This window comes from Triturus cristatus, chromosome 5_2 (assembly GCF_964204655.1).
Source record: "Triturus cristatus chromosome 5_2, aTriCri1.1, whole genome shotgun sequence".
Classification (NCBI taxonomy): domain Eukaryota; kingdom Metazoa; phylum Chordata; class Amphibia; order Caudata; family Salamandridae; genus Triturus; species Triturus cristatus.
In genome coordinates, this window is record NC_140588.1 from 7,119,331 (window position 1) to 7,131,819 (window position 12,489).

General features: G+C 48.4%; 1 protein-coding gene across 1 annotated transcript in view; it reads left to right on the forward strand.

Annotated features, from left to right (window-relative positions):
- The window catches only part of DNAH5 (dynein axonemal heavy chain 5), a 5,853,083-nt gene that overhangs the window by 950,324 nt on the left and 4,890,270 nt on the right, over nt 1-12,489 (forward strand). The window contains exon 11 of the mRNA XM_085606747.1: nt 11,522-11,737. Within this exon, the coding sequence (XP_085462873.1) occupies nt 11,522-11,737 (216 nt within the window). The remainder of the gene's footprint in view (nt 1-11,521; nt 11,738-12,489) is intronic.

Sequence of the window (12,489 nt, forward strand, 5' to 3'; positions counted from 1 at the left end):
TTTGCCTGTGTCTGCAATTCCCTTGCCTCTTTGTGCATCCCTCTTGCCTCTTCCTGCACCTCTCTTGCAAATGTCTGGCCCCTTCGGGCCTCTGTCTGCATCCCTCTTCCCTCTTGCTGCGCATCTCTTGTCTATGTCTGCACTCCTGTTCCCTCTTTCTGCACCTCATTTGCCTGTTTCTGCAACTCTCTTCCCTCTTTCTGCAGTTCTCTTGCCTCTTTCTGAACCCCTCTTGCTTCTTTCTGCACCTTTGTTGCTTCTTTCTGCACTTCTCTTGCTTCTTTCTGTACCTCTCTTGCTTCTTTCTGCACCCATTTTCTCTTTCTGTACTCGTCTTCCTTCTTTCTGAACATCTCTTGTCTCTTTATGCACCTCTTTTGTCTCTTTGTGTACCTCTTGCCACTTTCTTCACTTCTGTTGCCTCTTTCTGCATTTCTGTTGCTTCTTTCTGCGCTTTTCTTGCCTCTTTCTGCATTTCTATTCCTTCTTTCTGCAATTCTCATGCATCTTTCTGCACCTCTGTTGCTTTTTTGTGCACCTCTCTTGCAAATTGCTGTACCCCTCTTGCAAATGTATGTACCTCTCTTGCCTCTGTCTGCACCCCTGTTCCCTCTTTCTGCACAGCTCTTGCCTGTTTATGCAACTCTCTTGCTTCTTTCTGCACTTCTCTTGCGATCTTTCTGCACCTCTGTTGCTTCTTTCTACACTTCTCTTGCTTTTTCCTGCATCTCTCTTGCTTCATTCTGCACTTTTCCTGCTTTTTTGTGCACCTCTCTTGCACATTTCTGCACCCCACTTTCAAATGTATGTACCCCTCTTGCCTCTTTCTGCACCTCTCTTGCCTCTGTCTGCACCCTGTTCCCTCTTTCTGCACCTCTCTTTTGCCTGTTTCTGCACTTCTCTTGCCTCTTTCGGCACCCCTCTTCCCTCTTTCTGCATGTCTCTTGCCTCGTTCTGCACTACTGTTCCCTCCTTGTGCACCTCTTTTGCTTCTTTCTGCACCTCTTTTCTTTCTGCACTGTTCTTGCTTCTTTCTGCACCTTTCTTGCAGATTTCTGCACCCTTTCCCTCTTTCTGAAACTCTTTCTGTACCCCTCTTTTCCTCTAACTGTAGAAACGGGCAAATGAGTTGCAGAAACAGGCAAGAGAGGTGCAGAAAAAGGAAACGGGGTACAAAAAGAGACAATAGGGGTGCAGAAATGGGCAAGAGGGGTGCAGAAAGAGGCAAGAGGGGTGCAGAAATTAGCAAGAGAGGTACGGAAAGAAGCAATAGCAGTGCAGAAATAAGCAACAGAGGTGCAGAAAGAGGCAAAGGGGGGTGCAGGAAGAGGCAAGAAAAATGCAGAAAGGAGCACAAGACGTACAGAAAGAGGCAAGAGAGGTGCAGAAACAAGCAAGACAAGTGCAGAAAGAAGCAATAGAGGTGCAAGACCCAAGAGAAGTGCAAAAAGAAGCAACAGAGATGCAGAAACAGGCAAGAGGGGTGCAGAATGAGGCAAGACAAGTGCAGAAAGAAGCAACATAGGAGCAGAAAGAGGCAATAAGTGCAGAAAGAGGCAGGCGTGTTGCAGAAACAGGCAAGAGGGGTGCAGAAAGAGGCAACAGGGGTGCAGACAGAGGCAAGAGAGGTACAGAACTGTACAAGAGAGATGCAGAAAGAGGCAAGAGGGGTGCTGAAAGAGGCAAGAGAAGTGCAGAAAGAAGCCACAGAGGTGCACAAGGAGGGTACAGTAGTGCAGAACCAGGCAAGAGGCGTGAGGGAAGAGGGGTACAGAAAGAGGGAAGAGGGGTGCAGAAAGAGGCAAGAGAAGCGCAGAATGAAGCAAAAGAGGTGCATAAAGAGGGAGCAGGGGTGCAGATGGAGGCCAGAGAAGTGAAGAAAGAAGCAACAGAGGTGCAGAAAGACGCAAGAGAAGTGCAGAAAGAAGCAAGAAAGTTGCATAAACAGGCAAGAGCTGTGCAGAAAGAGGGAACAGGGGTGCAGACAGGGGCAAGAGAGGTGCAAGAGGGGTGAATACATTTGCAAGAGGAGTACCACAATTTGCAAGAGGTGCAGAAAAAGCAACAGAGATGCAGAAAGAAGCAAGAGGGTAGAAAAAGAGGCAAGAGAAGTGCTGAAAGAAGCAACAGCGGTGCAGAAAGATGCATGAGAATTGCAGAAAGAAGGAATAGAAACGTAGAAAGAGGCAAGAGAAGCGCAGAAAGAAGCAACAGAAATACAGAAAGAGGCAACAGAAGTGAAGAAAGTGGCAAGAGAGGTACACAAAGAAACAAAAGAGGTGCATAAAGAGACAAGAGATGTTCAGAAAGAAGGAAGACGAGTAGGGAAAGAGAAACCGGGTGCAGAAAGAAGCAAGAGAGGTACAGAAAGAAGCAAGAGAAGTGCAGAAAGAAGCAACAAAGGTGCAGAAAGAAGCAAGAGGGGTGCAGAAAGAGGCAAGAGAACTGCAGAAAGAAGCAACTTTAACTAGTGACCAGCATATGCCAGACCAACTTCTCACAGTCTGCAATTCCCTTGCCTCTTTGTGCACCCCTCTTGCCTCTTCCTGCACCTCTCTTGGAAATTTCGGGCCCTTCTGGCCTCTGTCTGCATCCCTCTTCCCTCTTTCTGCGCATCTCTTGTCTCTGTCTGCACTCCTGTTCCCTCTTTCTGCACCTCATTTGCCTGTTTCTGCAACTCTCTTCCCTCTTTCTGCAGTTCTCTTGCCTCTTTCTGCACCCCCTATTGCCATGTTTGTAAAAAGCCTGGCCACTGTAAAACTGATCCCAGTTGCCAGTTCCTCCAACTAATACTACCACTCCTCCTGGTACTACTAGTAGTAATGCCCCAGGCGGTAGTTTGCACCCAAAAAGTTAGGTGCATTCTCATGGGGAACAGAGGTGGGCCCTAGTTTAGACAGGTCCCCCTCACAAGCCTCCCAGTTCTGTGATCATGGCATGGGATTTGCCACTTTTACCATGGGTCCGAATCCTTTGGGCAAATACAGACAGGTGCCCTTAATCAATGGTCAAAAATCTTTGGCATTCAGTGACACATGGGCTAGTGTCACCATGGTGACAGGGAAACTAGTCCCCCCTCACTGGGCCAAAGAGAGTGGCAGTGTCCCCAAACTTGCCTGTAGATTGCCTGTTGGGCAATGGTCTGGAAATTTTAGCCTGGGCTGAATTTGAGATGCTGGCCCATTTAAGAATATTAGGCCTCCCTGAGAAAGTTGATGGGGCTGGCCACAGCCTAACCCCAGGGACATTTTGGAGTGATGGAGCCTGAAAGAATGGCCCACTCTCCTCCACAAGAGAGCACAAGGGTTGAAGAAAAGTCTTCATCCCCCCAGAGTTTAGGTAAGGGTCAGCCTCCTCAAGGAACTGATCCTACCCCTAGTGAAGGAACTGCCCCAGAGGTAGTCAGGCCTGTCCTGGCAATACCTCTGATGGCAGGGGACCCTTCCAAGGTGGTACCCGGTCTGGAGCAGGTAGCCTGCTCCTCTCTACCCTGCCTCAGTCAGCCCAGGGCTGCAGAGGTCAGGGAGGTCAGTGGACCCCACAGGGCCCCCTGTCCAGAGGAACCCCCCATCCGCAGATTAGGGGCACCCAGTCTAGTAGCCCTAGCCAGGTGAAAATTCCTCAACACACTGAGGGATCTCCCATACCTTTGTGTAGGGACCTCCCCCAGAAGGACTCTGTTGGGCAAGGGCAAACCTGGGACCAAAAGGTTCCAAACCTGCCCTGTCCCTCCAGTGTTCCACCCAAAGGGACCCAACCCCCATCCGTAGGCAGCCAAAGGATGACCCTTAGTACAAAGTGTAACTCAGTCATGGAAAGAGAGGCATACATGGTGACCAGTGATCTGAGAAAGCTGAGACCAACTTTATTAGGGCCTCACTTCCCTACTCAGACACCTCACCAGCCTTTTACTTTACCAAAACACCCCACAGGTAGTAATTCCCCATGGTGGAAACCCTCTCAGACCCTTAGGGTGAGGAATAGCCTAACCATGCTAGTGCAGGTACTTCCTTATATGGCCACTTACTCAATAAAGGCTCAACTGGCCAAGGTTAGCCTTATCTCCTTTCGTTTGGGGGGGGGGGGGGGGGGTTGTGTAGAAGTTGAAGTTGAAACGTTTTATAGAGCGCTTACTACCAAGCGGTGTCTTGGCGCTGAACAAAGACTATCATGAGGAACGCAGGGAGGATACTACAATGAATAGGCCATGGAGAAGAGGTGGGTTTTAAGAGCTTTGCGAAAGTCCATGTAAATGGAAATGGATCTGATGGCAAAAGGAAGTGCGTTCCAGAAGAGGGGGGCAAGGGTAGAAAATCTCGAACCACCAAGTTTTTTTCTTCGGTAGCGAGGGACGCTGAGGAGGAACTGGGTAGAGGAGCGAAGGTTTCTGCCCGGGACGTAGGCATTGATCTTTGATCTGATGAAGTCTGGAGCCGTGCCGGCCAGTGACATAAAGTTCAGGCAACCCATCTTGAATAAGGATCGCTTCAGGATGGGAAGCCAGTGAAGGGTCTTTAGGAGGGAGGTAATGTGATGGAATTTCGGAAGCCTGTAAATAAGGTGAGCTGCCTGGTTTTGGATGAGCTGCATACGGCGGCGCTCTTACGCGGGGATACCGACATACAGGCCGTTGCCATAGTCCAGGCTGGATAGAATCATGGCCAAGATGATGAGTTTGAGAGCTTCCACAGAGAAGTAACGAGAGATTTTACGGATGATTCTAAGGGACAGGAAACAGGATGAGACCACCGAGCTGATCTGGGAGCACATAGAGAGGTCTTGGCTGATTTTAATACCGAAGGTTTTCACAGACACAGAGGGAAGAGGAGGTGAGCCAAAAGCAGGGGGCCAAAAAGCGGGGGTCCAGGGGTTAAAAGGACCACCGATAAGAACCAACTCCGTCTTGTCGGGATTCAAATTAAGTTGATTGAGGTTCATCCAATCATAGATGAATGTCAAAGTGGAGCGGAACTTGTGAATAGAGTCAGGAGAGGGGGAGAGATTGAAAATGAGCTGAAGGTCATCGGCATAATTAAATACCGTGACCTCCATTTCCTGCAAGGCGGCAATCAGGGGATATATATAAACATTGAAAAGGAGAGGAGAGAGAGACGAAGTTAGAATATGACTGCATGGTTGCCCCCACTTTTTTCCTGGTGTTTTGATGGTTTTTGACGTAGTTTGGCTGGGAACCTGCTATTCAGGACCCCAGCCTATCTGCTTTCTCTTATAAATTGTTTCCATGTACTTTAGGTACACTCCAGATTGGATTCTGAGGTACCTTTGTGAGTCCCTAGTATATGGTATACTATGTACCCAGGGCATAGGTACCCCAGAGACCTACCAGGGGCTAAAGCATGTATTATGCCACCCCTAGGAAGCCCTCCAAAATGACACCACAGTTCAGCTACTGCAGCCTGGGTAAGGTGGTGCATGCACCCCTTACTGAGGTATAGGTTCGCTGTACCTCACCTATCACGGCACATTGAAACCTATCAGGCACCCCTATGGCAGGCCTTATCAATCCTGAAGGCAGGGTGCTTGGTTATATGCGAGAGGGTGCCCAGGCATGAGCTGAGCCCCTCTGCAGCCTTCGGAATCTCTTCTCTGGGGTTGACAGTGGTGCAGCCTGACCATATACTCTTAAGTGCATTATACCCAAACGGTAAATGCTAACTTTGGACTGGTTGCACGGAAACATGTCGTGTTTGGTGTCAAACACCTTGGACTCATACCCTCACACCAGTAACTGGTTTGGGAGTATGATCCCACCCTTCTAGAGGGAGAGACATGACAGCACTGGTGTACCCTGTACCAACAAAAGAGCCCTGGCATCACAGAATGGATGTTGCAGCCACAGACATGGGTCTGGCCTCCTGCTGCTGACCGAACCTCCAGCAGGGGAGGCCTGGACAATAGGTATCCTGTCACAGGGAGGTGTAACCACCTCCCAGACAGACTGATGTGTATTGGGGCTGGGTGGGAGCACTCTCAGAGTGCTTTGAAGTCCTGCACTGGGGGCACATTTGGTGTCCCTGTGCATAGTCGAACTCAAACCGGTTCAGGAACTACCAGCCCCTCCTCTGGCTCAAAACTGGACAAAGGAAATGGGTGTAGCCACCCCTGTTTCCAAACCCTCCCATAGGTGGGACCCCTGAGTTAGTCCAACCCCTTTCTTAGGTTTAAGTAAGGAACCCCTGGCAACAGGATTTTAGATATTCCTGGACAAAACTCTGCAACTGAATTCTGGAACTTCGACGCTCTACTGAAGATTAGAGGACTGAAGAAATCTCCCTTGGGGTCAAGTAGTGACTCCTCTGCTTGGCAGGCACCAACGAAGCATTTTGCCGGTCTGCACCTCCGAAGCTCCCTCCTTCTCAGAGGCCGACCCGAGTCCCCAGCAAAGCTGAGACCCGCAGTCCTCGTGAGTAACGTGGAACCAGAACTCTTGGTCACTGTTGGAAGGTGGAATCTGACTGCATGTTTGCCCCCACTTTTCTCCTGGTGTTTGAATGGTTTTTGACTAGTCTGGCTGGGATCCTGCTATCCAGGACCCCAGGCGATCTGCTTACTCCCCTAAATGACTGATGTGCATATTAGATGCACTAGTGATTGGATACTGTGGTACCTTATGAGCCCCTAGTATATGGTACCTTAGGTACCTAGGGCATAGGCACTTCACAGGCCTACCAGGGGCTGAAGCATGTATTATGCCACCTCTGGGAATCAGACTCAATCTGACACCACAGGCCTGCTACTGCAGCCTGGGTGAGGTAGTGTTAGCACTCCTCACAGAGGTATAGGTTCCTATATCTCACCATACATACACACACATATAAACCTATCAGCCACCTCTATGGCAGGCCCTATCAATCCTGAGGGCAGGGTGCTTGGTTTACTATGTGAGGGGGTGCCTCTGCATGAGCAGGACCCCTCTGCAGCTGGCAGGGTCTATTCCCTGTGGCTGTTTGTGGATGCGGTTAAAACATATACTCTTAAGTGCATTATAACCCAACGGTAAATGCTAACTTTGGAATGACTGCATCAAAACATGTCGTGTTTGGTGTCAAACAACTTGGAATCATACCCCCACACCAGTAACTGGTGTGGAAGTATGATCCCACCCTTCTAGAGGGGACGACATGTACCTACTGTGGTAACACGGTAGAAATCTGAAAGAGCCCTGGCATCACAAAATGGATGCCACCAGCACAGACACTGGGCTGCCCTCCTGCTGCTGACTGAAACTCGCAGTGGAGGAGGCCCAACAATAGGCATCCTGTCACAGGGAGGTGTCGGCACCTTCCAGACAAGATTTAGTGTATTGGGGGTGGGTGCACTTCCAGAGTGCTTTGAAGTCCTGCACTGGGGGAGCAGTAGGCTCCTCTGTGCATATGCCAGCTCAAACCGGTTCAGGGGCTACCTGTCCCTGCTCTGGCGCAAAACTGGACAAAGGGAAGTGGGTGTAACCACCCCCTACCCTGACCCTCCCAGAGGAGTGGTCCTAGAGCTAGTCCCTCCCCTATCTTCAGTATAAGATAGGAAACCTTGCCATTGCAAAGTAGATAACGCTGGACGACGCTCTACAAAGAAGAATCCTGCCCCTTCGACGTTCCACTACCTTTGGAAGACAGAAGAATCTCCCTTTGAGTCAAAGAGTGACTCCCCTGCTTGGCAGGCACCAGAAACTCTAATCAACGGTCGCAAACTTTCCCGCTCCCGCCGGAGTTCGAAGTCCCTGCAGCCTCAGAAGTGGAATTCCTGACTTCTCGACGGCCATTGTGAGTCCCCAGCAAAGCTGAGGCGAGTGGACCCCACGAGTGACGAGGAACTGCAATACCTGGGTACCATGCACTATTGTCAAGTGCAACCCCTTCACGATGTTCTACGAACTTGTGCTTTGGACCATTTGTGGCCCAAGCCTCCAGCAGGTTTTGCAGCGAAAATCAGAGTCCTACCCCATCCCGAATGACGGTGGGCTCCTGTGAAGCATTTCCTCAAGAGGTGTCTTCGCGATCCCTTACCCGTTGGCTTGTGGGTCCCCCAAAGACTTTATCGACTCAAAGGGCTCCCCTGATTGCTCCAGGCCTGCCCTCGCTGGTTGAGTCCCTCAGACCTTGCTGGTCTGCAACGCAGACTCTATTCACTTCTCACGAGACTTGCTGTTGCCAAGGCTGGTTGGCTCCAATCCGGTTGCCGATACCTCAGTAAGCTACAGACATCGTGGGACACTCCGAATCCAGCTGCTGGTCATCGTCGATGCCTCCTGGTCCTCGTGAGCGAAGAGTCAAAACACCCTTGATCACCTGAAATCACCCGACTTCCTTGGGCATCCATCTTCCTGGCCCCGGGTCACTGGCAAGTGACTGTGAACACTGTCCCTTCAATTTTCAGGTCATCTGCATTTTGAATCCAGCCTTGGATTCCACCAGACACTTCTTCAGTCTTCGCAAGCAGCAAATCTTCTTTGGTCTCCATAGAAAACAGCAACGCGACCCGACACCAAAAGGCACCTATGCACCCAGCTCCCCTGGGTGAGGTAACTTGTACACTCCGGTGCCCTAGTGTGTGTTGGCCCTCGAATTACTTACCTTGTAAGTGGCTTGCTTGTAGAATTCCTCGAAGTCCCCCAAAACTTTAAAAATCAAACCGCGACTTGCTCCATTGTAATCAATAGGGAACCCGCGGCTGTGTTCTCACACTGCATGTGTCTCCCATGGGTCTGTTACTTACCTGCTTTTACTGCATTAGTGAAGCCCCAGCGATTCTACAGGCCCTAGGCCTTGTCATTCTGCAAGTTGACTTTCCTAAACCTCATTTTTAGTATATGGCCTGGTATGCCCCTAGGGCCCCAACCATATTTGTGCTTAACTTATTGTGAAACGTTGATATTTGAATGTGTTCCTGGCTTCTAATCTCATAAAGAGATTAGTAGAGTGTGTCTAGAAATAAGTACATATATATTTGATATATACACCTGCGTGGTGTCCTTTCATTTGGTAATTCAAGAGATTATAAGGTAAAACAAGCTGCTTTACATTCCTCAGAGACTTAGCCTGAAGGCTGCTCTCCACAGCTACCACTAGGATAGCTTTCTTTAAAAGGTTGTCTTAAACCTATCTACCATAAGAGTCGAATTGGACTTGTGCAAGGTGGCCACTATAACTAGTGACCAGCATATGCCAGGCCAACTTCTCTCAGTCAGCGTGCACATTTGCAAGTGAATTGACTTCCCGATGTCTCTCGAAGTCGTGCTTTGGGTTATTTGTAGCACACGCCCGAGTACCATCTGCACCGAAGATTGTGGGCCTACACTCCACGAGTGTTCCGTGATCCCGCTTCTTGCATTTCCGCTCAAGGCTCCTTTGAGATCCCTGGTCCGTCGACTGGTGGGTCCCTGTGAAGGAAACTCTGATTTTCCTTGGGCTTCCCTAGTTGCCCCAGATGTACCCTGACTCCCCACTGCTTGTTGAGTCCCTCAGACCTTGCTTGTCTGCACCAAAGCATCTTTCTCCTTTCTGCTTGGGTTTCTGTTGCCAAGGTTTGTTGTGTCCAATCCGGTCACCGATGCTGTAGCACTCGACATCCTTCATGGGACAGCTTGAATCCAGCTCCTGGTCATCTTCAACGGCTCCTGGTCCTCGTGGCTGAAAAATCAAGCTTCACCTTCTTCTCCTGAAATCACCTGACACCGGTGGGCATTCGCCTATCGTGCCCCTGGTCACTGGCTAGTGACCTAGACTCTGTCCCCTCTGCTTTCAGGTTCTTCTCGACTTCGATATAGGCTTGGATCTCTTCGGACACTTCGCATCTTCCCGGCAGCAGCACTTCTTCGCTAGCTCCCATTGTAAACAACGCTGCGACCCAACACCATTTGACACCTATGCACCCGGCTTCCCTGGGTGAGGTAACTCGAGTACTCCAGTGCTCCCGTGGGTGTTGACCCTAGAACTTCCTAAGTCCAAAAGGGTTTGGTCCTAGTTCATCTCTAAGTGTTCCTAATCTTTAACAATCTACCCGCGACTTTCCCAGAAGCTAACGGGAGCTCGCGGCTGTGTTCTCACACTGCACACGGCCCCCGTGGGTCCCCTGTGTCACTACCTTTGGTCGTTCCTTGGGGTCCCAGCGATTCTACAGGCTCTAGGCCTTGTGTCTATTTAAGTTGTGGTTCTTATACCACTATTTTAGTATATGTTTTGGCTCGCCCCTAGGGCCTGATGTGTATTTGTGCTATTTTACTGTAATATTTGAAGTGTAACTTATGTGTTTGGACCCCTAGCCTCATAAAGAGACTAGTAGGGTGTGTTTAGAAATAAATACATATATTTTATATATATACCTGGCGTGGTTGTCTTTCATTTAGCCATTCAAGAGATTATAGACTGGTAAAACAAGCTGCTTTACATTCCTTCAAGACTTAGACTGAAGGCTGCTCTCCATAGCTACCACTAGGATAGCTTTCAATAAAGGTTTTCTTTAACCTATCATCAAAAAGGGGTTGTTTGGACTGGTACAAGGTGCCCACTATAATTAGTGGACAGCATATACCAGGCCAACTTCTCACACCTCTGGCCTCTTTCTGCCCCCTTCGTCTCTCTTTCTGCACCTTTCCTGACTCTTTCTGCACCTCTCTTGCCTCTTTCTGCACCCCTGTTGCCTGTTTCTGCATCTCTGTTGCTTCTTTCTGCCCTTCTCTTGTTTCTTTCTGCACCTCCCTTGCCTGTTTTTGCAACACTCCTGCCTCTTTCTGCACTTATTGCCTCTTTCTGCACCTCTGTCGCTACTTTGTACACTTGTCCTGCCTCTTTCTGCACTTCTCTTGAGTCTTCCTGCACCTCTATTGCTTCTTTCTGCACTCTCTTGCTTCTTTCTGCACCTCTCTTGCTTCTTTCTGTACCCCTCTTGCCCCTTTCTGCACCCCTCTTCCTTCTTTTTCTACCCCTCTTACCTCTTTCTGTTCCTCTCTTTCCTCTTTTTGCACCCTGTTTCCCTTTTCTGTACTTCTCTAGCCTGTTTCTGCAACTCTCTTGCCTCTTTCTATACCCTCTTGCCTCTTCCTGCACGTCTGTTGCTTGTTTCTGTACTTCTCTTGCTTCTTTCTGCACCTCTCTTCCTTCTTTCTGTACCACTCTTGCCCCTTTCTGCACCCCTCTTCCTTCTTTTTCTACCCCTCTTCCCTCTTTCTGTTCCTCTCTTTCCTCTTTTTGCACCCTGTTTCCTTTTTCTGTACTTCTCTTGCCTGTTTCTGCAACTCTCTTGCCTCTTTCTGCACCCTCTTGCCTCTTCCTGCACATCTGTTGCTTGTTTCTGCACTTCTCTTGCTTCTTTCTGCACCTCTCTTGCCTCTTTCCATACCCCTTTTGCCTCTTTCATGGCCAAGAAGAGGTGATTTATTAGATCCTATTCATTCTGCTGCTAAACGTACTGCTCGCTTGTTATGAAGTGTTTCTCATGCATCTTTATCAGCCTATTTAGACGTAGGTTTATTTTACATATATTGTACTCCTATTTCCTACTTCAGTGTTATCAACGTCACTTCCATAAGTCAAAGGAAACACTTCAACAGTTCCCCTCTGAACGGCAGTTTGATTTTAGTGAGGTATACATCTTTGGAAAATTTGATACCTTCCAGCGACGACTTGAAAAGATCATTCACATCTTTGACACCATTACGATCTACTCTGTTCTGCAAGATTCCAAAATCGAAGGGCTAGAGGTCATGTCAACGAAATTTCAGGTACTATGCAAAATTGCGTTTCACACCTCTTTTATTTCCGTTGCATGCAGGTAACTTCCATGTTTTAGTTTTGTTCTTGTTTAAGTGATTTTGATTCTGTATAAAACTTTATATGATGATGACAGATGTAGTGTTCTAGAACTGCGACATAGCCATATGCAACCTACAGTGTATTTTCTCCCATTAGCCATTTGTTTTTCTGTTCAATCTCTTAAGTGAGTGACTTCAACAAGTTGACATTTTAGCATTGGCCTTTGGGTAAATTGGGTAAAAATCGTAGGATGAAACTTAACAGTGGCATATGTAGCCAGCCTAAATGCATTCTTCATTTATGCTGAATGTAAAGACATGTGCTACTGAAATGGCGAGTAAAATATATGGAAACGTTTTTTCTTTTTTCATTTGTTTTGCTAGCTTTGTGCAATTCGTATAAATTCTGAGTAGAGTTGGTCATCTTTATACATTTGGAATAAAAAAGTAAAAAAGTGATATTTTGGAACTACTTCCTTTTCAACTTTGTCATAAAAAGTAACAGTTTTCTGGAATTGTACACATATAATGTAATAGTATGCCGAAATAAACTCTTCACCTGCTTAAAATTATTTGCGCCATCCAGCTACTTATTTAAGCCTATCCAGAATGTGTTCTTGTTCTGCAGTAACTCGCATGAATACATGGGACGGTGCTTAATATGAGCCGGTAGTGGCAGGTGGGGCTCACCGGCAGTCATTCTTGGGGTGGGGAATGAAGGC